This window comes from Dasypus novemcinctus, chromosome 10 (genome assembly GCF_030445035.2).
Source record: "Dasypus novemcinctus isolate mDasNov1 chromosome 10, mDasNov1.1.hap2, whole genome shotgun sequence".
Lineage (NCBI taxonomy): Eukaryota > Metazoa > Chordata > Mammalia > Cingulata > Dasypodidae > Dasypus > Dasypus novemcinctus.
The window spans coordinates 109,351,139-109,378,800 of NC_080682.1; the positions used below are offsets into that span (position 1 = coordinate 109,351,139).

The 27,662-nt window shown below is 38.9% G+C and overlaps 1 protein-coding gene and 1 pseudogene across 28 annotated transcripts in view; both read left to right on the forward strand.

The window, feature by feature from the left end:
- The window catches only part of EMSY (EMSY transcriptional repressor, BRCA2 interacting), an 88,018-nt gene extending 77,830 nt beyond the window's left edge, over positions 1-10,188 (forward strand). For 17 of the 28 annotated variants that reach the window (XM_058305997.1, XM_058305998.2, XM_058306002.2 and 14 more), the window contains 4 exons: positions 304-455; positions 2,274-2,837; positions 3,823-4,323; positions 8,157-10,188. In XM_058305997.1, the coding sequence (XP_058161980.1) occupies positions 304-455; positions 2,274-2,837; positions 3,823-4,323; positions 8,157-8,351 (1,412 nt within the window). In that variant the 3' untranslated portion in view covers positions 8,352-10,188. Of the gene's footprint in view, positions 1-303; positions 456-2,273; positions 2,838-3,822; positions 4,324-7,807; positions 7,918-8,156 lie in introns of all 28 variants that reach the window. The other 11 variants (XR_011649988.1, XR_011649985.1, XR_011649987.1 and 8 more) reach the window with 3 other exon arrangements.
- Positions 10,189-18,139: 7,951 nt separating this feature from the next.
- On the forward strand, positions 18,140-20,324 carry LOC101444494 (dnaJ homolog subfamily A member 1 pseudogene; annotated as a pseudogene).
- Positions 20,325-27,662: the final 7,338 nt, after the last annotated feature.

Below are 27,662 nucleotides of genomic sequence, written 5' to 3' on the forward strand. Positions count from 1 at the left end.
AACCTTGAAGGGGTTTTTCCACCTTTGAGATTAGTTTTCACAGTTCTTCCATGCATTTCTCATCTCATCCTCACAATAGCTCTGTTATTCCCATTTTACAGATGAGGAGACAGAGTTTCAGAGAAGATAAGTGACTTTCTTAGAGTCAAACAACTCATAGATGGGCAGACTTTAGTCTTCTGCTTCCTATTTCACAGTACCACACTTGATGACACAAGCTCACAGACATTTGTTTAAAATGACTGGTGGTTACAGTTGCTGTGGTGATTTCTGGAAAAATATCATTCCCTCCTCTATTTTCAGTTAGCCATCGCTCCCAGCCTCAGCAGCCCTCCCAGCCCCAGCGTACCCTGCTCCAGCACGTGGCTCAGTCCCAGACTGCCACACAGACTTCGGTGGTGGTGAAGTCCATACCAGCATCTTCCACCGGTGCAATCACCCACATTATGCAGCAGGTTGTATCTCTTCTTTTTCTTTCTACCTTCTGTAACTGTCCCATTCCTGAAATAAGATTCAGTTTCATCTCCTATTTTAAGAGGAGAAATAACTGAAACACAGTGTTTAGGTAGTTCTTTCATCTTTGAAGAACAAGTAAAAGAAACGAATTGAGGGTCCTAAAAATAATTAAGAAACAGTATTCTTGGATCTTCTGTGCACTCTTAGCATTATGAAAGGATGGTGTTATCTAAATGAATCTAATAGCATCAGAATTGGTTACTGTTTTTATTGTTACAGAAGAAGTCACTGAGATGAATAAGAGGTTGATATTATTGAAAAGGTCATTACTGAAATGAATAAGTGATTTGTTTATTCTATGTCACTGTGCTTTGGATTTTATAAACATTAACTTTTAAAATTCTCACTTGCTATGATCCTTCAAGATTGGTTATAATAGTCACTTTTTTTTCTTTCTTTGTTTCTTTTTAAATGAATGAATAAGTACATGCCCGTGTGGTTAAGTAACTTGCTTCAGGTGGTGCAGCCAGGATTTAAACCCAGATCTGATTTTAAATTCCAATTCCAAAGCATACTGCCTCTGTTATTATGTAAGGTTTAGTTAGTCATGGATATCAAATTAAGTATGACTTATCATTAGTATTCAGTAAGTCACCATCGTTCAATTGGTAGTAGTTGACTCTGTTTAGAGGCAAATTACCTGAAAGGCAATGAAGAAATGTTAAGTTAAAAACCCATATGGGGGAGCAGATGTAGCTCAAGTGGTTTAACACCTGCTTCCCATGTACAAGGTCCTGTGTTCAATCTCTGGTACCTCCTAAAAACAAAACAAATAAGCAAATGAAAAAGCCGATTCTCATTATGGAGCAAATATAGCTCAGTGGTTAAACACCTGCTTCCCATATAAGAGGTCCTGGGTTCAATCCCTGGTACTTCCTAAAAACAAACAAACAAAACAAACCCAACCATCTGTGTAAAGTCATTATGGTATATAAGAGGGTTTCAATTGAATCTCAGAGTTTTAAAGTTTAGAGTGGGGGGTATAGCACATGACAGTGTAGTAGAGAGGATGGGGATGAAGTGGGTCTCCCCATGCCTCTGAGGGGAGCCAGCTAGCTAGAGGTTTTTCTGAGTGGCAGGTCTCAGCCTGGAGTTTGGCCTTCATCTGACAGGTTCTAATATTGACCATCCTTAAGACATCTAGGGAGGTTAGATAAGCTGGATTTAACTGTGTCATGTCACTCAAGATTGATTCCTCCTCCCAACACTATTAGAACTGACATAAGGCCACTTCTCTTTCTGCTTTTAGCAATGTTCTTATCCTCTCTCCAGTCTCCTACCCTCCTGGGATCCAAATTCTGGGAAACTGTTCTGATAGGCCTGAAATCTGAGCAGAGCGGCCAGCAGAACTAGTCTAGAGAGTTTTCCGCACAGACCTTGGTGAAGCCTAAGTAACCATCTCTACCCCTAGCAGAAAGAGCCTCTGTGGGGGACCGGGACGGGATGGGCATATTCCTCATATAACATTTTTTACCTTCCAGACATTGCAAACATATCACCAAAGTGGGCTTCTCTGAACCTTGACTTTTCTCTGGATGCCTTACTCAATTGCTGCATTCTTTCCTTAGATGGGTTAACACCTCTGATCACCAAGCTAGAGAGAGCTGTTCCTGGGCCAGGGAGCCTTTCTCTTTTGTTTCTATTTGGGCTGTGCTTTCAGGGCAACCTTATTCTGCTTATCTGCAAATTTTGAGGAAAATGTAGCAATATAGGAATTTTTCTTATTTCATTCTTACTTTTTGCCTTTTTTAACTTAGGCATTAAGCAGTCATACTGCTTATACCAAACACAGCGAGGAAATTGGAACTGAGGAGGGCGAGGTTGAAGAGATGGACACTTTAGACCCTCAGACAGGTCTGTTTTACCGATCTGCTCTGACTCAGTCACAGTCAGCTAAGCAGCAGAAACTTAGCCAGCCCCAGCTGGAACAGCCTCAGCTGCAAGTGAAAACTCTGCAGTGCTTCCAGACTAAACAGAAGCAGACCATCCACCTGCAGGCAGACCAGCTCCAGCACAAACTCCCGCAAATTCCCCAGCTTTCTATCAGGCAACAGAAACTCACCCCTCTCCAGCAAGAACAAGCACAGCCCAAGCCAGATGTACAGCACACACAGCATCCCATGGTGGCCAAAGACAGGCAACTTCCTACCTTAATGGCACAGCCCCCGCAAACTGTAGTACAGGTGCTTGCAGTGAAAACCACGCAGCAGCTCCCTAAACTGCAACAGGCTCCGAACCAACCAAAAATCTTCGTGCAACCCCAAACTCCCCAGAGCCAAATGCCGCTCCCAGCCTCGTCAGAGAAACAGCCGGCAAGCCAGGTAACGGAATATTGATAGCATGCAAAGTTAAACTTCTCTGTTCACGGAAAAAATGAGAACATCACCACCCTATTGTGATAGCAGTGCTTTCTTCTGACAAGAGGAAATCCAAAAGCCTCATTATACTGGTATTATTTTATCCCATCAGAAAGTTGACATTAGGGAAGAAATGCACGCATTAATATAGGAAGAAAAAAGAATGATAGCACTCAAAACTTGATTTTCCAGGCAGTTTTAAATGAAATACTTCGGCATTGATCAACAGTGCATAGAATTGATATCCATAAATTATTTTTATTTTTTAGATATACAATATTTATTTCCATGCTTGTAAACTCTTATTTCTATGTCAATTTTGCTAAGTACACTGCAGTCTTTTAAGGAGCTTTGTTGAATGTCTTCCTTTGTAGTTTACATTATCACCAACTAGTTAATAAATTTATTTTCTAGATTGATCTTCTAGATTGCAGAGGAATTATCTGTGGGTAATCAAAAGAAAACATTATATTAGGAAAGTCAGTGGTTTTGGAGTGATATATATGTGTGTATGTGTATATTATAAATACATATATATATATATAATGTTTGTATAAAATGTATTTTGAAGCAAAAGGTTAAAAGAAAACCCAACTTCTTTCTATTTTAAAAAGCCGGAGATATATAAGATAATTTGAAATGGATTGAAGGAGTCCTGTGTGGGGATGTTAATCCCAAAGGGAAACAAGCCTGCTGTGACTTTTTTTTTCCTTTACTTCTTTGAACCTTGGCTGGCTGAACAAAGGTTCTTTCAACCTTTCCTCTTTTCCTAGGTTCTTTAAAAGTAACCAGATACTTCCCATCAAGCCCTCTTATTAAAACACCGAGCATCAAAATATCTTCCTAGTATACTGCACAAATGTTTCTTTTGCCGTATTGTCTGGGGTGTTTGATTTGGTTTTCTCAAAGAGACGGAGCTGTAACACACACAACCCCAATTTATTTTCAGGTGGAGCAGCCAATTATAACCCAAGGATCCTCTGTTACAAAGATAACTTTTGAGGGGCGCCAGCCTCCCACAGTCACAAAGATAACTGGTGGCAGTTCTGTGCCTAAGCTGACATCACCAGTTACAAGCATATCTCCCATGCAGGCCTCTGAGAAGACTGCAGTGTCAGACATTTTGAAAATGTCTTTGATGGAAGCTCAGATTGATACAAATGTAGAACATATGGTAGTGGATCCCCCAAAGAAGGCTCTTGCCGCTAGTATGCTCACTGGTGAAGCAGGATCGTTACCTTCCACCCATGTGGTGGTGGCAGGGATGGTGAATTCCACTCCCCAGCAACAGAAATGTAGAGAATCCTGTTCAAGTCCATCTGCTGTTGGCCCTCCTCTAACAACAAGGAAAATCGATACACCAGGAGTGCCTACAACAGGCCAGTTCATGCGTATTCAGAACATAGGCCAAAAGAAGGCTGAAGAAAGCCCAGCAGAAATTATCATCCAGGTAAGAATTAGAAGGGAGATGAAAAGTCTTGGGCATCTTGGGGATTGTGGGTTGGATGTGTTCTAGGATGTCATAAGAAGGATTAGGCATTCCGAACTAAGATGGCAAGGAGACATAGAGATTATTTTTGAATTGGTGTTTGACAAATTTGGCTTAATACTTATTGTAAATATACAAATTTATATTTATTTATTTTCTGGAAGATATGATAGAAAATTGATGAATATTGTCACATAGTGTATTATAGAGGCAATCAAGGGCCCTGAGACCATATGTCAGCTTGATCTTATAGATGCAAGTCATATTTCCCAGTGTCAACTTAACAAGCCAACCAGAAGATCGGCAGTTTCCTGTGTCCAAACTTTGGGGTCCCCAGTCTTTCCTTAAAAATTCCTGGAATATAACTGGATTGCTCTTTTATTTTAAGTTAATTTCAGGGACCTTCCTTTGAAAAACACAATTCTTGGGGTGGTTGTTTTTTTTGACAACAAATTTATGGTTGTCGGGACAATAAAACCTCAATTCAGGAGAAATATGTTGTAAGGAGATGTTTCTAAGTAATTTAATTTTATGTCTAACTTGAGATTAATCATAAAATGCTTTTTTATTTTCATCATTATTATTAAAAATCTTGTAATGGTTATTTTCCTGCCTTGGTAAGTACAAGCTAGTGATCATGATGGAATTATTCACTGATAGTAGATCTTGTATGCCTCACATTCCCTTCATTCTAAGTCATCAGTTATGATGCATAATAGATCAAGGCTAAAGAATTACAAAGTCCAGACTAGTCCCTGGAAAGTATCCTTTATTTCCCTCTCAGTTTGCAAACTATCAGCTTGTTTTCTTGTCATTTTCTGCTAAACTGATATATGGGCTTGGCAGGTATCAGAGCAGCACATTTTAGTTTATTGAGAATTTGGGTTTATTAAAATATGGACAGGTTAGGATTAACCATGGTTTTTCTCTGTTGTGTGACTTGGAAGTTCCTCTGGCAAACTTTCCTTTTGTCATGCATCTCTAGGCTATCTGTGAGAGAATGAAAATTAGCCAGTGTTAAACCAAACAAAGCATGGAGGGAATGCTTGAAGGCAAGTAGAAATGACTATTGAATTACACAAATAGCTTGTTCCCCTCAGCAAAAACAAATGTTAGTGAATGAAACAATTCTTGACTAAAGAATTTGTTGTGACTATATTTTTACCCTAAAGTGGTAAGGAATGGTTTCCTAGCTTTGCCATTCATTGTGGGACTTCGGGCAAGGCCACTTAACCTATCTCTGCCTTAGTTTCCTCATCAGTAAAATGGGAATAAGCATACCTATTTTATAGGATTGATGTGAGGATTACATATAATTGAGATTTAGCACCTAGTACAGTACCTGCTTCATAGTGATTATTCAAGGGATGGTAACTACTAGTATTTTTATTCAAATTTCCTGTGACTACAGGAGAGTTAGATTGATATAATCACTAAACTGAAAATCATTTGGATAGCTTATTTGGAAATTATTTTTAAGCACTTTGTTAACAGGAATAAAAATAATTTTCTCCATGTATCAAGGGCGATAGCAAATGAGTAGGTTCTCTACAGAATACTCAGTGAGCTTTTTGCATGTACCGTGTGGTATGTGTGCTGTGTCAGAGAAAAGGGCATCATAGTGATTAAGAACTAAGCGTTGAGTCAGAAAAACATAGATTTGAATTTCACTTCTACTCCTTCTAGCATTGTAACTTTAGGCAACTGAGTTAACATTACACAGTTTCCTCACCAGTGAAATGTCAACAGTAACATTTAGCTCATAGGGTAGTTATGTGGATTAAGTGGAAAATGTATATAAAACACCTGGTTAAGTGTCTGATAAAGAGTTGATACTTAATAAAGATAGCTCCTGTTATTATAATCGTCAGTAATATTTTGCCAGAACATTTTCAGATCTTGTTTATGCTTAACTCTGATCTTTATTAATTTTATTGATTTCAGTAAAATACCTATGGGAATTAGTGAAGGAAGTCTACAGAAGTCCTTTGATTCCTTGAAGAATGTGCTGTAAAAATTTAGCATGCTTAATATTAAATGCTTTGAACTAGAAGCATTGTTATTTGTAGACAATCTGTATTTCATCCAATTGTTCATTCATTCATTCCACATGTATTATATTAATCTGCTGTGTTCAGGCACTATGCTTGGTACTGGGGTTGGAGGAGTAAACAAGGTGAATTTATCTTCTGACCTGAAGGAGTCTCCATATATGGAATACATGGAATTTTAGAACTGCAAGAATCTTAGAGCATATCTTCTCCATCTTATTTTCCAGCAGATTAATCATTCTTAAATTAAGGCTTAAAGAAGGGAAGTGACTTACTCAGAGGCACAAAGGAAGTCAGAGCCAGAGCTGAACTAATCCAGGTTTTCTGATGCCATCTAATACTTATCCCACAAGGTTATGTTTTCCCAATGATCAGGTATATGGTACGAAGGAAACAACTCCACCACCCTAGAATGAATGCTTAGGCATCTTGCATTATTTTCTTGGTAATGTTAAAACTAAATTTACATTTCCCTCCAGTAAAAGTTGTTTTGGTTAGGTATATTTGCAAAGTGCTGATATTCAACATTGCTCTGGGATTTTTAATGTTTAAAATATATTATTCATTCTGCCAATGTTTATCAAGCATCTAATATGTGCCAGACCTTGTTCAAAAAGCTCTGGGCATCTAGCGATGAACAAGTTAGTCAAGATCTGTGCTCTGGTCCATGTGCTCATGGAGTTTAAATTCTTAGGGTGAGAAACAGTTTAACAAACAGATAATAAATGCAATGAAGAAAATATAACAGGATGTAATAGAGATGGGAAGTAGAGGTGGCCCCTCTACTTTTGGTTTCTTGGTCATGAAAGGAAGATTTCTCTAAGCCTTTTTTTTTTTTTCTAATCATTTGAGCTAAGATACAGATGACGAAGATGGAACCAGCCATACACAGATTGGGGGGAAGATAATTCCAGGAGGAGGGGAAGAACTAGTGCAAAGGCCCTCAGGTGCAAGTGATTTTGACATAAGGTCAAGGGGTTTGATTTTATAGCAAATATAAAGGAAAACAATTGTGGAGTTTTAGAGGTATGACATGAACTGATGGTTTTTTAAAAAGATTAGTCTTAGAAAGATGAGGGAAAAACTGCATCTATTGTGTGCATCTACTGGTATTTTTGTTTTAAAAGGCAGTTTTGTTCTGTCTTGTGCTTGAGTCATTTCGCTACTCTTGTTTTCAATGGAAGTTGTTACTATGTGACCCAGACATGTAACTTTTCCTTTGGTATCCCTCTGGTGATCCAGAGGGTTAACAAAGGACTTAAAATACATTGTGATATCAGCAAATTAATCGTTCAGTTTGCAGATTAAATAAAGAGGAAAATTTGACTACATTTATGTTTAAGTTTGCTCAGTGATCAATGAAATTGTCCTCCAACATTTGTCTTTTGCATTAGGCAACAGACTTTTTTAGCCTCCTTTCTTAGAAGAGGCTCCATAAGGAGTGGAAATCACTTTGAGTTTACGAGACTTGGATTGGAATGCTGGCATTATCCTGACCAACTGTGTGAGTTTGATTAAGTCACTTAACCCCTCAGTTTCCTTATTTGTAAAATGGGAATAATATTTTCCTTACAGTGTTGTAATGGAGATGTCATAGAATATTATTTGGGAAAGCACCTAGCACAGTGCCTGGCAATGTCCAATAAATGTTAATTTCCTTTTTTCCTTTCTTAGCATTGGGGGGAGAAATCCTTCTGTTGCCTTTTCTTACTGTAAAGCATCTCTCCTGTGTCTTCTTTCCAGGCCATTCCCCAGTATGCTATTCCTTGTCACTCCAGCTCCAACGTGGTGGTGGAGCCCAGTGGGCTTCTTGAGCTAAATAACTTCACTAGTCAGCAGCTGGATGATGATGAGACAGCAATGGAGCAGGACATAGACAGTAGCACAGAGGATGGAACTGAACCCAGCCCCTCTCAGAGTTCTGCTGAAAGGTCCTAGTGTTTGGACACAGGAGTGCACTTTAAAATCTGCTTGGTTACCAAGTGTCCAGGGAAGCCCTTGTATATTGATGTCTAAAGAGAGCACTTTGCCCATACTTAGGCTGTGGACCCTGAAATAGCAGAGTTTTCAACAAGATATTGCTGCAGGAGCAGCGTTTTAAAACTAAATACAACTCACAAGAGAATGTACTTTTTTAAGAAAAAAAATTGGGAAAAAAATGCACATCTACAGTGACTTACAACGTGATATTTCTCTGTTGGACCATGGCCGATGGAAGTTTATCTTGCAATGGAAAGAGACTTTTCCTGTGAATGTTACTCAACTGGTTTCTACTGAGCAAAACACCATCAAAAAAGAAGAATGTGAATAGTTTGTATTTTTTAAATGGTGTGTCAGGAATAGTTTTGTTTTATTTGTTTTCTTAAATTGTATGTTTCTGCAAATCTCTGGATGTGTTGAATTGGTTAACATTTTATGTTTGCTCAGTTCATAATTAGTTTATGAAATTTCTAGAAAAATACTGGCATTAAAAAATCCTTGTTGGATGGTGGAAATCAGATCACTAACCAATGGAAAGTGCTTTTTTGGTGGCTTGTACATTCTCACCAGTCATATGCTAATTTATTGTGTTATTGTTTCTTTGTGCTCTAGGCAGCACACTTTGCCTTATATTTATTTAAGTGTAAAAATTTCAAAGCAGGTCATATCCCTCTGACACATTTCCTGTAAACCAGGTTTGCCTACCCTCTCCACCTCCAGCCTTCCCCTGTTCTCCTTCTCTTCCCACCCCCCCCCACCTGTTTAAAAATCTTATGAAAAAATGTTTCATTTCAGGAAAAGAAACATTTTCTGACCCAAAGGAAATGTTCAGTTATATTAAGGAAAACAAATTATTCATCCATACAATGCTTTCTTACATTGAAATTGCACATTCGTGTTGGACTGAGACTTTGAAAATAACTTTCAAATACTTTTTTTAAAAACCCTTTGAAATGTATAATAAGTTCTAAATGTAATGTTTTTAAGCATCCTACCTTTTTAGGACACAGTTTGTTCAAGCAATATGTTTGAGTCTTGTGATTGCTGTCTGTCACAAGTAGAGTAAGGGGTAAAAGGGAGGATAAGAGTAAGTTTTGAAAAGTTTATGGCAAAGGAAACCATACGTCTCATTTTTAAAAAATGTAAATAGAAAAGTTTTTAACGGTTTTATATGGATTTCACTATAAATAAGCATTTTAAGACTGACATGTTGAACTGTACATACATATATCAGCATAACTGCCCAATTTTTTGGTGCTGAAGTACTGTAAGTAGAATTCATCAACAGTCTCCTAATTTTTGCATCTACATCTGAAAATAAACTGTGATACTGTAGTTAATAAATTCCAACTAGAGTGACACTGAAAATTAAATATAAACATTCATAAGATGCACTGATCTCTCTGGTGGTTGTCAATATTTTCCTAGGTGATAATGACTTACCTGTAGATGGAGCTGTTGGATATTATTTTACTGTACAAATTCCTGTTTAAAAGACTTTGTGACTGTTTCTAGTTAAGAAATTTTTTAACCTCTTTGGGTCAGAGACTTTGAATATCTGATTAAACTATTAACTCTCTCACCAAAAAAATACATATGTCAATATACGTGTTAGATTTTGCATACAATCTTAGGGGTTCTTGGGCCCTCAAGGCTATCTATGTATTACAAGTTAAACCCTCTGTTTTGGTCAATCCGTTACTTACAGATGTAAGTTTTTATAAAATAAATATCTTTTAAATATTCGTGGATCAGGTAACAAGAGCAAACTTGAATAAAGTTATTATGTTCTACATATTATGGCAGCATAGCATACCTGTGTCCCTTTGAAAGAATTTAGTTTTTAATGTTTCAGCAACTAGAATAGTAAGGGAAACTGCCATCATCTATTTTTATTATTATTGCTACCAAAAAATTATCAAATGAGGCATTTAAAAATTTTTTTTTTCTTTTTAAGGTGCTAATTTCAAGGAGAACATGAATTATTTATTCAACAAATATTTATTAAGTGTCTTCTATGAGCTGGCTACTGTATTCTAAGACCCAGGATAACACTGTGAACAAAAAATCCTACCCTTATGGAGTTTACAAACCGGTCTTGCTTTCTGTTGATGAAATGAATGTGAGGGATGAAGGAAAGAGTAAACAAGAATGAGTTTTAGGTTTCTTGCTTGAGTAACTGGGTGGGTGGTGATGTCATATATAGATCTACAACCATCCTTTTACTGAAAGTTTTAGCAATGCTAGAAATACTAATGTAGTCCCTAAGTTAAATGCAATTTAAAATCATACCTGTGAAGGCTATTCAGAGATTACAATGCAAGTGATGCAAAATTATTAGGATCCTAATAACTAACAACTATTATAGACAGCAGTAAGACAAATCCGTTCAGTTTAAGGTAAACTTTAATAAGTGCCTAATATTACAGGTGCAATTTGTGGTAAATTTAGAGAACTGGTGTATATGTGTGTGTGTATGTATGTGTGTGTGTATATATCAGTTTTTTTGAGATTCATATACCATACAATTTACCCATTTAAAGTGTACAATTCAGTGATTGTTACTATATTCACAGAGTTGTGCAATCATCACTACAATCAATTTTAGAATGTTTTCATCACCTCAAAAAGAAATCCTATACCTCTTAGCCCCAGTCTCACCATTCCCCCTTCCCAACCCTAGACAACTAACTACTAATCTATTTTCTGTCTCTATAGATTTGCCTATTGTGGACATGTCATATAAATGGAATCATACAATATGTGGTCTTTTGTGACTGGGTTCTTTTACTTAGCATTATGTTTTCAAGGTTTATCCTCGTAGCATGTATTGGTACTTACTTCATTCCTTTTTAATGGCTGAATAATATCCCACCGCGTGGATATACCACATTTTAGTTACTCTTTCATCAGTTGATAGACATTTGCATAGTTTCCACTTTTTGCCGATTATGAACAATGCTGTTATGAACATTGTGTACAAGTTTTATGTTTTTTTTTTTTTCACTTTTCTTGGGTATGTGTCTAGGAGTGTAATTGTTGGGTCATATGGTAACTGTGTTTAATTGTTTGAGGAACTGCCACTGTTTGCCATAGAGGCTGCACTCTTTTATATTCCCACCAGCAAATGAGGGTTTCAATTTTCCTACATTCTTGTCAACACTTGTTATTAACTGTCTTTTTTATTATAGCCATCCTTGTTAGTATGAAGTGGCATCTCATTGCGGTTTTGATTTGCATTTCCCTTATAGCTAATAATGTTGAGCATCTTTTTTGTGTGTGCCTATTGTCCATTTGCATATCTTTGGAGAAATGTCTTTTCTGGTCCTTTACCCCGTTTAAATCATGTTTTATTATTTAAATTGAGAACTTTTTTTCCTTTTAAATTTTATTATGGTAACATAAATATAACATAAAGCATCCCCTGTTAACCATTTCTAAGTTGTATATTCAGTGGTATTCCTTACAGTCACACCATTGTGTTACCAACACCACCATTCATTACCAAAAGTTTTCCATCATCCCAAACAGAAATAAATTGAGGAATTTTGAAGTACAGGAAATATTACTATTAGGAAAAAAGTTATCTGTTCTCTGCTAAAGTAATTCATTACCCTTAAAATCTTAGATTCTAGTTTTAGTTCTTCATATATAAAAAAGTTGCTTAATGTTCTCAACAATGTATAAAGCTTTATCATTGAAAATTTACTTTTAGATACATTTCTTTTGCGAGCTCTTACAGTAGCCTGCTGGGGTAGGAGACAGTACGGAGGAAATAGTGGTCAGTTGATCTGGATTTGAGTCCCAGGCTCCTCTATCAATCCTGTGACTCTGAGCAAGTCTCATGTCCTCCCTGCGTTAGTTTCCCCAAAATACAAAGTGAATTTTTCTGACCCCATGGGATTATTGTGAAGACTAAATAGTGCATGTAAAAATGTCAGGCACAAAGAGTTATGTGCTTGGTATTTTTTGGGTTTAGTAGTTATTTCACTCACACTTTGTAAATAGAAAACTGAGGGCTCAGAGAAACTAAATGATATACTCAAACTTGCTTGATTAGATTGCGCCATGGGTTACTACCTTCTGTAGAAGAATGTGTTTATGTCATCAAATACAGGATTGGTCATTGAAAGGCCTATAAAATAATCTGCTTGCTAGCCTTAGGTGCTTTGCACATAAAAGTGTTCAATACAGGTTTGGTTTTGTTTGAGTTCAATTATGTGTCACAAATCCCATATAGGAAGGAGTAGTAAAAAAAAAGTACCATATAAATGAGGCTTTTCCCAGAAGGGACAGTGAAACAACAGTCTGATTCCTCTGCGTGCAGGTTTATAAGCCTTTAAGTGAGATTTGATGACCTATGTATTGAAACAAGAACTGAAACAGTAGGGTCAGATTTGTACTTTTGAGAAGGCTCACTCTGCCTTCTCTCTTCCATGCGCACACTCATACTGTACACAAAGAAAATGAAAACTTTTGTGCTGTTTTTGTTCTTTTCAATTCCTCTCCCCTCCCCTCGCCCTGTTGTCTGCTCTCTGTGTCCATTCACTGTGTTCTGTGTCTGCTTGTATTCTTGTCAGCGGCACCAGGAATCTCTGTCTCTTTTTGTTCCATCATCTTGCTGTGTCAGCCCTCCGTGTATACAGTACCACTCCTGGGCAGGCTGCACTTTTTTCCTGTGGGGCGACTCTCCTTATGGGGTACACTCCTTACATGTGGGGCTCCCCTACGCAGGGGACACGCCTGTGTGGTATGGCACTCCTTGCACGCATCAGCACTGCTCGTGGGCCAGCTCACCACATGGGTCAGGAGGCACTGAATTTGAACCCTGGACCTCCCATGTGGTTGGTGGATGCTCTATCCCTTGAGCCAAATCCGCTTTTGTGATGTTTTTTGATCAGACAAGCCTGGATTTGAATACTGACAAAGCATGTGACCTTGGACAAGCTCTAGAGCCTTAAAGTAGCAGAGAATGGGGTGAGTTCCAGGACTACATTATCTGATTCCTACTTTTAAAAAAGACTGATAAATAAGCAATCCTCAGAAGTCTGGTGTCCTGACCTTTCTTTCCCTTCCAACAAATAACTAGCATGCACTTAACCAGGTACAGACATTGAGGATACAGTTGTCAGTCCGGGAAAAGCCTTCACCCTCACATAGCTTCCAACCTAGTAAAGGAGACGTGTTAAAGAGTTACAACAAAATGTAATTAGTGATAAGTATTGTGATGGAGAAATATAAACCCCCATATAGTATATAAATGAGAAAGGGAGTTGTCAAAGAATGTCTCCCTGAGGAAGCAATGCTTAAGCTGTGAAAACTAGGCAAGGAGAAGGGGAATAGCTGTCCAGGCAGATGGGAAAGCAGATGCAAAAGCCCTGTAACCCAAGGGGCACTGTGCATTCTGGGAACTTACACTAGGTCAGCATGGCAGCAGTGTGGAGAGCAAGGGCAGAGTGGTGTGAGAGTGAAGTAGAGACCATAGTACTGAGACCTCAAGTTGTGATAAAGACTTGGGTCTTCACTCTAAGAACAACGGGAAGTCAGAGAAGTTTTAAGCCATTTGGAGTTGGCAGAATGTATTATTACATTTACCAAATATTTGGAACCATGTTGGTTCATTAGAACGAACAGAAAAATATATTTGACATTTCTTTTGTGATGTCATTCTCGTCTCCTTTTGTCCTTTTCTCAAATGTCTTCAATGGTTCCCCAGTAGAATAGTATATATCTGGCATTCAAGGCTCTTGGCCAAAGCCTCAACCCACTTTTCTAGTTTCAAATCTCATTTTACTTTTCCTGACCTGCTACCTACCTCCCCCACCACACACACTGTGTGCTCTGCTTTTGAAAGTCTCACTCATCCCTCGAAGCCCAGCTTGCATTCTGCCTTCCTCATTGAGACTGCCCAGAGCTCTCCAATGAAGACCTATCCTACCTTACTTTTGGGTTCTAACATTTTGGGAGAAACATGTTTACTTAGCATTTACCATTTGTTACTTATTGCAAATTTTTTGCCACACGTAAGGATCCTTTGTAAGGGTAATTTTATTTTTAAAGATACCAAATTCCTTATGCAATACCTGATGGGAATTCCAGGTGTGCCACTGTCACACAATATGAAGTTTCCTTTGAAATCTCCCAAAACATGACCATCAATGAGTCTTTGAAATACAATTTTCTAGGCAATCATTCTAAAAAATTGTTTCAACTAAAGGCAGAGGTGCTGAGCTTTCTCAGATCTTTTCCCCTTATGTCCTTGAATTGAATCTCAAGGCTTAATATTCAGAAAAGAGTTCAGTGAGATCGTTAATAATCTTGACAAGATTCACTCTCACATTCAACTCAGTATGGGATCAACTGCTATTTTCTTGCACGGTATTGTTCACAAGGATCTGTCCTTAACACACATTCCTTTTTATTCTAGTTTTCCTGGGGCTTTCATCTATGCTATGGCTTCATTCACATATCTATTCAATAATTAATTCACCATATATTTAGAGCAAGTATTTTGTTCCAGGCCCTGTTCTAGCCATTAGGGATATAGTAGTGAAAAAATAAAAATTTTAAAAATGCCTACCCTGTTGAGCATATGTTCTAACCATGAGACAGATAAGTATAAGGGAAAAAATTAAAGTGGGGATGAGGAATATGAAATCCATGTGTGTTTGTGTGTGTAATTTAAATAGAGAATTTAATTCTCTATTTTTTTCAATCTGAAAAAAATCTGAAGGAAGTCAGGGAGCCAGTCAGGCTGGTGTCTGTGGGAAAAGTGGTTCTGAGGAATCACCAAACTGTTTTCCACAGAACTTGTATCATTTTACATTCTCACCAACAATGTGAAGTAGTATGCCATTATAGTTTTGATTTGCATTTCCCTAATGGCTAATGATGTTGACCATCTTTTCATGTGCTTATTAGACATTTTTATGTCTTCTTTGTCAAAAGTTCTATTTAAGTCATTTGCCTATTTTTAAATTGGGTTGTTTGGCTTTTTGTGGTTGAGTTGTAGGGTTTCTTTAAATTCTGGATATTAAGCCCTTGTCCATACATGTGGGTTTGTTTGATTTTCCTAAAGTCCCATTTATTTTTTTTCTTTTGTTTCTCATGCTTTTGGTTTAAAGTCTACGAAACATTCTTAGAATGTTTGGTAAAATTCACCAGTGAAGCCATCTGGTCCTGGGCCTTTCTTTATTGGGAAGTTTCTGATTACTGATTCAATCTCTTTACTTGTTATTTGTCTTTTGAGATTTCCTGTCCTTGATTCAGTGTAGGTAGTTTATGTGTTTCTAGAAATTTTTCCATTTTATTTAGGTTATCTAGTTTGTTGGTGTACTGTTTCATAGTATAATCCTGTTTATTTCTGTGGGTCAGTAATGTCCCCCCTTTCATTTCTGATTCTAGTTATTTGCATCCTCTGTCTTTTTTCTTTGTCTGTCTAGTAAAGATTTGTCAATTTCATTGATCTTTTCAAAGAACCAATTTTTGGTTTCATTGATTCTATTTTTTATTTTCAATTTCATTTATCTCCACTCTAATCTTTGTAATTTCCTTTCTTCTGCTGACTTTGTGTTTGGTTTCTCTTCTTTTTCTAGATCCTCCATTTGTGAGATTAGGTCTCCAATTTGAGGCCTCTCTTCTTTTTTAGTGTAAGCATTTAGAGCTATAAATTTCCCTTTCAGCACTGCCTTTATTGCATCCCGTAGGTTTTCAAATGTTGTGTTATTTTCATTTGCCTCAACATATTTCCTAAATTCCATCGTGATTTCTTCTTTGAGCCATTGGTTGTTTAACAGAATGTTGTTTAATTTCCACATATTTGTGAAATTTCAAGTTCTCCCTCTGTTATTGATTTCTAGCTGCATTCCATTGTGGTTGAAGAAGATACATTGTATGACTTAAATTTTTTTTAATTTATTGAATCTTATTTTGTGACCTAACAAATGATCTATCCTGGAGAATGACCTATGTGCATAAGAGTAGAATATGTATTCATTCTGCTGCTATTGGGTGAGTGTTCTATACAGTGTTCTGTTGGGTCTAATGGTTATAGTATCATTCAAACCTTTTATTTCCTTATAGGTGGTCTGTCCAGATGTACTATCCATTATAGAAAGTGGTGTGTGGATTTTGCCTACTTTTAATGTAGAACCATCTGTTTTTCCCATCAAATCTGTCAACATTTGCTTCATATATATTTGGGCTCTGCTTTAAGTGAATATACATTTATAATTGTTACATCTTCTTGTTGAATTGACCTCTTTCAATGTATAGGGACCTTCTTTGTCCCTCATAACAGTTTTTAACTTAAAGTCTATTTATTTGATATTAGTATAGCTTATCTGACTCTGTTTTGGTTACTGTTGTCATGACATATATATATATATGTCTGTGTGTGTGTGTGTGTGTGTGTATATATACTTTTATTTTATTGTTTGCATACAGTGGTGGTTTGAAGCTGTATGTACCCCAGAAAAACATTCTCTTAAATTTAATCCACTCCTGTGGGTGTGAACCCATTGTAAGTAGGAGGTCTTGAGGAAGTTACGTCAGTTAAGAAGGTGTGGTCCACCTCAATCATGATGTGTCTAATTCTATTACTGGAGTCCTTTATAAGTGGAGTGAAATTCAGACAGAGAGAGAAAGCCACAGGAAGCAAAAAGCTGGACGTTGATGGAACCCAGAAAAGAACGGAGAGGTCAGGAAAGGTCACCATGTGCATTACCATGTCACGAGCTAAGGACCAAGAATCACCAGCAACCAACCCCAGAATTCCACCGTCTTTGAGAATAAAACATAACCTTGATTTGGACTTTGTTTCAGCCTCACAACTGTAAGCTAGTAAGTTCCCATTGTTAAGCCAATCCATTTCATGGTATTTGCTTGAACCTGCCTAGGAAACTAAAACAGATTTTGGTACCAAGAGAATGGGGTGCTGCTATTGCAAACACCAAAAATGTGAAAATGGCATTAGAATTGGGTAATGGTTAGAGGCTGGAAAAATTTTGAGGTGCTTGATAGAAAACGCCTGGATTGCTTTGAAGAGACTGTTGGTAAAAGTATGGATGCAAAAGTACTTCCATTGTGACCTTAGAAGGAAATGATAAATATGTTATTGGAAACTGGAGGAAAGGCGATCTCTGGTTAAAGTGGCAGGAAACTTGGCAAAATTGAGTTCTCATGTCAGATAGAAGGCAGAACATGAAAGCAAAATGAGCTTGGATCTCTAACTGAGGAGATTTTCAAGCTAAGTGTTGAAAATGCAACCTAGTTTCTATGTGCAATTTATAGTAAAATGAGAGGAAAGAAATAAGCTGAGAACTGAGCTTGTGGGCATGAAAAAAACAGAAATGGATGGTTTGGAAAATTCTGAGTTCTAGAAAGCGAGTCCCAGAGAATAGTCTTCCATTATGAAGATCTAAGTGAACATGGAACCAATGAGCAATTTCCGCACAAGCCAGGTGCAGTTATCCAGGAAGGAAGCAGTCATCCAGGAAAGATCTATGGAAAGTTCTACTGTCTGATGGTGTGGACCCCTGTGGGCTATATGCAAAATGAACACATTTTTTGCATAATTTGTATGAACGGAACCCCTACCAGCCTGGACTAAGAAGGAACAGAAAAGTATCAAGCTGAAGGAAAAATCACTTCAAGGGCAGAACCATGGGAGCTGAGTCTGGACCAAAGACATCTCTTCCGGCCAAGAGAGCAGGTTCACTCATGTGTGTGGAAAGGATAAGTCTGCCATGGCACATGGAGAGGGTGGGCCTTCCACCTTGTTCAGGAAGAGTGCTGCCACACCAGTGTTCAGAGAGGGTGGAACCTGTGCCCCAGGGATTGAGGAGAATCTGGCTGCCATCTTGATGCTTGGAGAAGATGGAGACTTCACCCCAGTGTTTGAGGAGAGCATGGCCACTGGGCAAGCACCTGGAAGAGGTGGGGCTGTTGTTTCAAGGGCCAGGGGGCAAAACATCATTCCATAGATGACTCTCAGACCTTGAAGTCTAATGGAGTATGTCCTGCAGGGTTTTGCAATTGTTTGGGACACACCTTGTTTCCCTTCCAATTTCTCCCTATTGGAATGAGAATAATTATTCAATGCCTGTCCCTCCCTTGTATATTGGAGGCAGATGACTTGTTCTCTAGGTTTCACAAGTCCACAGAAGGAGGAGAATTGTGCCCCAGGACAGACCACACTCCATAACCAATTTCGATGAGACTTTTTACTAAGCATTGTTTCTCAAATGACTTAAGACTTTTGGGATATTGTGATAGTATGAATGTATTTTGCATATAGAAAGAATATGTCTTTTTCTGAGAAAGGTACCCTTTATTTAAAGAAATTTGTGCAAGGCTAATTTATAGGTGGTAGACTTAAGAAATTTAACACTACCTGTATCTAGGGAATATGATTTGAAATTGTGTTGTTCTTCTAAGCATACCAGATCAAAGTTCATTAGGAAAAAAAAGCTACAATATTTCCCATAAAATGTAGTCATGTTGGCTACATACAACTTTGCATTTTTATGGACATACAGAAGGAAAGAAGAGTTTAAAAGTATTTTTAACCCACTCTTTAAGCCTGTGGAGCTGCATGGAAAAGCAAGAGTAAAATATTTTCATTAGGTCTGATTTTTAACACAACCAAACAAGAATAAGAAAAGGGTGGAGGGTGGTGATTTAAAGCTGTATGTATCCCAGAAAAACATGTTCTTAAATCCACTCTTTTGGTTGTCAAAGGATTAGTAGAGTGCTGTCCCAATTGCCGAAGTACTGGAATGCAAATAAGAATTCATCACAGGGAAGCTGACTTGGCCCAGTGGTTAGGGCGTCCATCTACCACATGGGAGGTCTGCGGTTCAAACCCCGGGCCTCCTTGACCCGTGTGGAGCTGGCCCACGCACACAGCTGATGTGCACAAGGAGTGCCGTGCCACGCAGGAATGTCCCCACGTAGCGGAGCTCTATGCACAAGGAGTGCGCCCCATAAGGAGAGCTGCCCAGCGTGAAAGAAAGTGCAGCCTACCCAGGAGTGATGCCACACACATGGAGAGCTGACACAACAAGATGATGCAACAAAAAGAAACACAGATTCCTGTGCTTCTGACAATGACAGAAGCGGACAAAGAAGAAGACGCAGCAAATAGACACAGAGAACAGACAACTGGGGTGGGAGGGATGGGGAGAGAAATAAATAAAATAAATAAATCTTTAAAAAAAAAAAATTCATCAGATAGGACCAGGAATGGTTCAGCAAGTTCAGTCTGTATGCATGGAGTGTCAGGGCCATGGGGAACTATCAGTCCTAAAGATAGATGTAAAACTTGCAATGGGAGCAATATCGTTTGAGAGAAAAAGATTCTAGACATTTCATATTGATAAAGGTATGAAAGATGGCCAGAAGATAACATTCTTTGGTGAAGGAGACCAAGAGCCAGGACTGAAGCCAGGAGACATTATCATTGTTTTAGATCAGAAGGATCACGCTGTTTTTACTAGATGAGGAGAAGATTTTTTCATGTGTATGGACATACAGCTGGTTGAAGCACTGTGTGTCTTCCAAAAGCCAGTATCCACTCTTGACAACCAAACCATAGTCATCACCTCTCTTCTAGGTCAGATTGTCAAGCATGGAGAGCCCAAGTGTGTGCTAATGAAGGCATGCTAACTTATTGCAGGCCGTATGGAAAGGGTTGCCTAGTCATTGAATTTAAGGTAAACTTCCCTGAGAATGTCTTCTCTCTCTGATAAACAGTCTCTGCTGGAAAAACTTCTACCTGAGAGGAAAGTAGTAGAAGAAACTGATGAAATGGATCAGGTGGACCTGGTGGACTTTAATCACATCCAGGAACTATGGCAACATTACAGTAGAGAGACATATGAGGATGAGGAACATCACCTCAGAGGTGGTGTTCAGTGTCAGACCTCTTAGTGGGGGCCAGTGACCAACAATCACTACTGACATTTCATATGCAGTAGTGAAGAAGTAGGACTGTAAGCATACTATGCTCACTACTTACTGTTATTTTTGTTCTGATATTCAACTATAGTAGTGTTTTAAAAGTTAAATGAAGAATAAACTCAAATATAAAAGCTTGGGGAAAAAAAGTAAGAATCTTTTGAGGAGGTTACTTCAGTTAAGAAAGTGTGGTCTACCTCAATCATGATGGGTCTTACGTCTATTATTGGAGTCCTTTATAAGTGGAGTGAAATTCAGACAGGGAGACACAGGAAGCAAGAGGCTGGACATTGACAGAACCCAGAAGAGAATGGAGAGGCCAGGAGAGGTCACCATGTGCATTGCCATGTGACATGCTAAGGACCTAGAATCACGAGCAACCAGCCCTGGAATGACACAGTCTTCAGGAAGAAAGCATCATCTTGATTTTGACTTTGTTTTAGCCTCTACACTGTAGGCTAATAAGTTCCCATTGTTAACCCAACCCATTTCATGGTATTTGCTTGAGCAGCCTAGGAAACTAAAACACATGGTGTATATATATATATTTACATCCATTCACTTTCAACATAATTGTGTCTTTTAAATGTGAGTATCTTTTAAGTAGCATATTGTTGGGTTGTGTGTTGTTGTTTTCTAAAATCCAGTCTGCCAATCTCTGTCTTTTGACTATAGAATTTAATCCAGTTACATTTGAAGTAACTACTGATAATGGAGTACTTGCGCATTTTGCTATTTGGTCTTTGTAAGTCTTATACCTTTTTCTGTCCCCCAATTCTTCTGTTAATTTCTACTTTCATATTTATTTTATTTTTTATTCACCTCTCATTTCTTTCTGTATATTTTTCAGATATTTTCTTTGTGTTTACTGTGGAGCTTAAATTTAGCATTCTAAATCCATAGGGATCAGATTTGATTTGATACCAACTTAACTTCAATAACATATACAAACACTGTTCCTATACCCTTTTATCCCCTCACCTTTTTGTTGTACTTACTATAAATTATATTTTTATACATAACTATATATTTATCACTATATTTTATGCATTTTCATTTTAGATGATAGAAGACATGAAAAATGGAGTTATATATCAAGAATACAATACAATAGTACTGGCATTTATAATTACCCATATGGTTTCCTTTATGGGAGGTTTTTAATTCTTTATGTCACTTCAATCCACTATCTCATGTCTTTTCCCTTCAGTCTGAAGAAATCCCTGCTCACAGGGCAGGTCTAGTTATGACTAACTCCATCAGCTTTTTGTTTATCTGGTAATGTCTTAATCTCTTCGTTTTTGTTTTGTTTTGTTTTGTTTTGTTTTGTTTTGTTTTGTTTTGTTTTTAGGAGGTACCAGGGATTGAACCCAGGACCTCATATATGGGAAGCAGGCGCTCAATCACGTGAGCTACAGCTGCTTCCCTCTCCTTCATTTTTAAAGATAGTCTATCAGAATATAAAATTCTTGTTTGGTCATTGTTTTCTTTTAGCACTTCTTGCCTCCATGGTTTTTCATGAAAAAAGGCACTTAATTTTACTGGGGTTCCCTCATGTAAAAATATTGCTTTTTTCTTGCAGCTTTGAGATATCTCTCCTTGTTCTCTGCTTTCAGTAGTTTGACTACAATTGTCTGTGCATGGTTCTCTTTGAGTTTATTCTTTTGGGGCTTTGTTGGGCTTCTTGAATGTGTATTTCATGTCTTTTGTTAAAATTTGTTAAATTTGGGAAGTTTTCTGCTATTGTTTCTTTGACTATTCCTTCTGCCCTTTTTTCTCTTTCTTCTCTTTCTGGGACCATAGTAATGTTTATATTGTCATGCTTGGTGATGCCCTTCAGGTCTCTTAGGCTCTGCCTACTTTTTTCCCCTTTTCATTCTTTCTGTTCCTCAGCCAGAATCATTTCAATTATATTGTCTTTGATTTTACTGATTCTTTCTCCTGCCAGCTCAAATCTGCTGTTCAATCCGTCTAGGGGATTTTTCATTTCAGTTATTGTGCTCTTCAATTTCAGTATTTGTTTGGTTCCCTTTTGAAATTGTAACTGTCCATTTTTTAAAAAAGATTTTTATTATTTTAAAAAATTTATTTCAGCGCCCCCCCCCCCCACCATCTGCTCTCTTGTGTCCATTTGCTGTGTGTTCTTCTGAGTCCACTTGCATTCTTGGCAGCACCAGCAACCTGCATCAGCTCTCCATGTGTGTGGTGCCACTCCTGGGCGGGCTGTGCTTTTTTTTTTCACACAGGGGCGACTCTCCTTGCAGGGCACACTCCTTGCTTGTGGAGCTCCCCTACACGGGAGACAGCCCCCATGGCATGGCCTCCTTGCATGCGGCAGCATTACTCGTGGGCCAGCTCACCACATGGGCCAGGAGGCCCTGGGTTCGAACTCTGGGCCTCCTATATGGTAGGTGGATGCTCTATCAGTTGAGCCACATCTGAATCCCTTGTAACTCTATTGAGATTCTCATTTTGTTCATTCATATCTTTGATATCCTTTAGTTCTTTCTGTGTTTTCCTTTACTTCCTTGAACATACTAAAGATCAGTTTTTAAAGTCTTTTGCCAGTGTGTTCAAAGTCTGGTCTTTTTCATTTTCTGGTTTTTGAATTTTTATCTTTTCTTGGTTGGGCAGTCATTCCCTGCTTCTTTGTTTCTCTTGTGAACTTTTGCTGCACCTGTATATTTTCATAGTTTAATGTGTTGATTCTGTGATTTAGTCTGTGGGCTGTCTGTTCCTTAAGTTTGCATCCTATTGTGATATGACAGAGATTTCCTTTAGTTCCAGGGGCTAACAAAAACAAACCAATGCAAAAAGCACCTATCACAGTCTGCAAATTGGCTCTGCTTTGGCTGGTGCTTTCCTTCAGAGTGTAGCCTTCTCATCAAGAATATCAGCCCAAATGAAAGTGAAGTACAAGGTCCTCTTTTCTGAGCTTGCATCTTGTCCTAGATTTGTGTTCACTCACGGCCTTAGGAATTTTCCCAGTAATCTGAATGTCCCTCTCCTCCTTAAGAAATAGACTTTTCCACCTCCTGGATACTCTAGGTATGTCTTAAAGCTGGTAATTGTCCCAAACCACTTTGACTTAATTTTCTTCCATTGCTTTAGCTGTTTACAAGCTGCTGCTGCCTGCAGGGTAAGTTCTGGGATCAGGCAGCCAGTAACCAGTTTCCTAGTTTAGTCATTCAGGCTGGATCCCAGTAGATTGGCACTGACATATAGGCACCCCAGTATGCACATAAGGGTTGCTCTGCTCCCTGGAATAGTACCAGGGACCCACAGTGGAGTGCAGGCTGGCTGCACGCTGAATCGGAGAGGGGTTTGGGGAGAAGCCAGCAAGGACACTCGAAGCTTCTATTACTTGTAAAGCTGTGTTTCTTGATTTGACACTCACCCAGTTACTGCTGATGTGGGCTATGGGTGGGAGGCTGTTCGTCCCTTTGTGTCCCGACTTGTGGGTGTGGGACAGTGAGAGGCTGCAATCCTGCCCTTGATGACCACGGCAATGACTCCTGTCCTGGGAGGCAATTTAGCAATGCAAACTCTATATACATACCAGTCAGTCCAGGGAAACTCTGATGGTGGTGATGCTGAAGCTTAAGGAAACTTGGCCTTGGCCTTGGATGAGAAATATAGCCTGTGCATAAATTCAGAATCATCTAATTCTGTATCCAAGTGTGCCTAGTCTCTAGAAATCCAGTTAAGTGATATGGGTTTGAATGTTCAGAAAGGATGCAAGACTGTGTATTCCGAATGTGGGCAAGATGCTAATTCAAGCTCACCTGAAATGTGGGTGATATGTTAATTCAAAAACCTACCTGGCACTCAGGCAAACACTTAACTAACAAAGAAAAGTAGTTTTCTTTGATAAAAGCACCATCTGACTCCCCACCCTGTATAAAAGGAACATGAAAATCTTGTTCAAGGCTCAGGTTTGAAACAGAAAGTTCCGAAGTCCAGCCGGCCATTCAATAAATCATTTTTCCTTCTCAAAATCATTCCTGAGTCCTGGCCTTTCTATATGCAAATAATTGAACCTCTCTCAACTTCTACAACACTGCAACACTATAAGTTTTTTCTGGAGTTTTGAGGAAGATGGTTCTGCCAGATTTTGTTAATTGTTTGAAATTCTGTGGGGGAATAGTACCATGGAGCATTTTACACCACCATCTTGGCCAACTGGAAGTCTTTTTGTTTGTTTGTTTTTAAGAAATTCAGATTTCCTTAAAATTGGGATGAGACTGATTCAATGGAGAGGAGAAAGTTTATGATGCAGGAGAAAGAAGAATTCCTGATGTACTGTCCTTGAATAAAGGGAGGAGATGGAATCTTGTGGAAGCATTGGGTTCTTTCTTGTAAAAGGAAAGAAAAGATTTGTGGGGATAGAAGTAGGTAGGTGCATAGATGCATTTGCTGCAATTTTCTGTTGACATCCAAATCTGTATCTGTAGACATTATCTCTTCCCAGAGAAAAAACAATATATTCCACTGTCTTGGGACATCCCCATCTAGATTTTGTCCAACTTCAGTCTCAATTTTCCCAAACCAAGAACAACGCTTTCCCTCTCTCACACTCCTTCCTGTGTTATCTGTCTGTGGCATCCTCAAACATGCTCAAGAGAGGAGTCAGTTATTTGGGTGCAGTGGAAGCCTCAAGAACTAGGCAGCCCTAGAGCTGAAGCTCGAAGAGAAGCGTAGACATTTGCTACATGGGCAAGGGGATGGGAGAGGGAAGCAGGCAGAGCACCCAAATGTGGGGTGGAAAACTGGGTCAGTGTGTCGAGTGAAGAAGAAGCAGTGGGCTTGGAACAGCTGCCTGGAGGCTGTCTCACACCCATAAGCTAAGGAAGTATTCTGCGGAGACCCATCCAGTTAACCCAGTGTGTGTTACCGGATCCGAAAGACTGCTCCTCTTGAATTTTTCTTCAGTAGCATTTGATTGTCGTGCTGCTTGAAGAAGAACCCTGGCAAGCCCTTCCCCACTCTGGTCCTCGCACAGGCTCTTCCCTCCTGCCGTGCTCTTACCTCCTTTGATTGTCGTACCCTCCATCTCCATGGTCTCCTCCTGGGATGCTTTTCCTCAGCCTCCTCAGTCATGTCTCCTGCATAGTTCTTCTCACCTGGTATTTCCATTTTTGCTCCACGAGGGTTTTGGCCCTGAGAGTTGGATTCATCTCCATGTCTTCAGAAGAGGAGGTGACACCAACAAGTTTTGATCAATTGCATGAAAACTCCCAGGCCATTCTGGTTGCAGGCCTCGGCCCTTGGGTGCACAGATGCTTACTAACTAAAATGCATAAACAACTCCCCGAAATAGCATCCTTGTTTCAGGTTGTTTTTGGATGAGGATGTTATTATTGTGAGATGTTTGTTTGTCAGCCTTTCTCGATTCAGGGGACAGTGCCCATCTCTGCTGTCATTTGTTCTGTCACTTCAAAGTGCAGGAAAACCATGGGGGGTGATTTTAGAATCTTATTCAGAACCCTCAGGGAATGAGTCATTTTGCACTGACGACTTTTCCGGATTGCCACAGGTCAAATAAATTAAGCAAAAGCACACTGTTGTTGTTGTTGTTGTTAATTTTAACCATTTAAGTGGGAAATTTCAGAAATGCATTATCACACTTTTCTGAACATGCTTCTACCATCTATTTTCTCAGAACCGTTATTATGAACATGGTTATAATAATTTTCTCATTCAGCGATGAGACTACAGAGCCTTGTAAGGAGTAAGAGGAGGGTGTAATCCAGGGCTGTCACCTGGGAGGCAGACTCAGTCTCTCTCTGGAGGAATTCCAAACTGGGGCCTAAAATCCAAGGTGGAGCCAGCTGAACTGCTGCAAATATCAGAGGTGCTGGTGAGGGAAAAGAGGTAGGCCCCTCGCCCCATGTACAGGAGCAGGCAGCCCCATCTAGGGAACTTTTTAAAATGCAGATTCTGATTCCATAGATCTGGGCTGGGATCTGAGTTCTGCATTTCTAACCAGCTGCTAGGCAAAGTGGATATTGCTGGTCCAAGGACCACTCTGAATAGCAAATCTTTAGTTGTCCTGCAGGTGGCTTTCTTGTGACCTTATATAGATTTTACTGGGAAGTTTATCTTTAGTGACTTTTTGGGGGGCATTTTGCCAGACAGCTTCTGACAATAATTCCTCTACATGCACATTGCCCAAAGGTTTGTAAAGTGATCTCACAGGCCCTTTCTCTTCATTCTCATAATAATCCCAGATGGTAAATCAGTGCCATTTAATGACTCAGAAACCAATTTCGGACACACAGCTCACCAAGAGGCAGAACCGGGGCTGATGACTCCACGTTGAGTACTCTTTCCAATATCGAACATTCAACAAGGTAAAATTCACAATTTCTAGCATTTGATCACACAAGGACTTGTATTCAAATCTTTTAAGCAACTTTATTTGCAATAGTCCCAAAGTGGAAATAACCCCAATAGCCATAAACGAGTGAATAGATAACCAAATTATCATATAGCCACATGATGGAATAGTACTCTGCAATAAAGAGGGAACAATTACTTATATGTGTAAGAACATGATATATAAGATAATTATGCTGTGTGAAAGGAACCGGACATCGCCCCTCTGCCTCCCCTCAGAAAGAGTACATGCTATAGGGTTCCATTTATGCAGAACTCTAGGAAATGCCAGCTGATCTAGAGTGACAGATCAGTGTTTGCTTGGAGTGGGAAGAGCAGAGAGGAATAGTAGGCGGGATTGCCAGGCACAGGCAGCTCTCGGCGATGATGAACATGCACCGTCATGACTGGTTTTCATGGCTCTGTACATATGCCACACCTTAGCAAATTATACACTTTAAATATTTGTGGCTCATTGTATGTCTATTATATTTCAATAAAACATCATAAAAAAAAAACTCCCCTGAATCTTTGCTATTTCAGCTAAACCCTATTTCTCTCTTACCCTTGAAAGCAAAACACCTTCAGAGTTTTCAGCACTAGTTGTCCCTGCTTCCTCTCCTTGCATTCTCTCCTCAGCGCTCTCTAATCAGAATTTCATCCCCATCTCTGCCATTTCTCTTTATCAAGGTCGCCAAACTTTGCGTGATGTAATGCCAATGGCCATTTGCTATCATCATCTCACTTCACCTCTCAGCAGCCTTTCGCCTGCTCCAATGATAATTCTATTTTTCTATTTACTGCAACTGCTGCTTTCTTCCCTTCCTACTGGAACTCTGAATTTTGGAGCTTCCCAGGGCTTTCCCTGAGTCATTTTTCCAGTCCTATGACTCAGTTGCCATTTTTACATGACCAAAACAGGAGTACTCATTT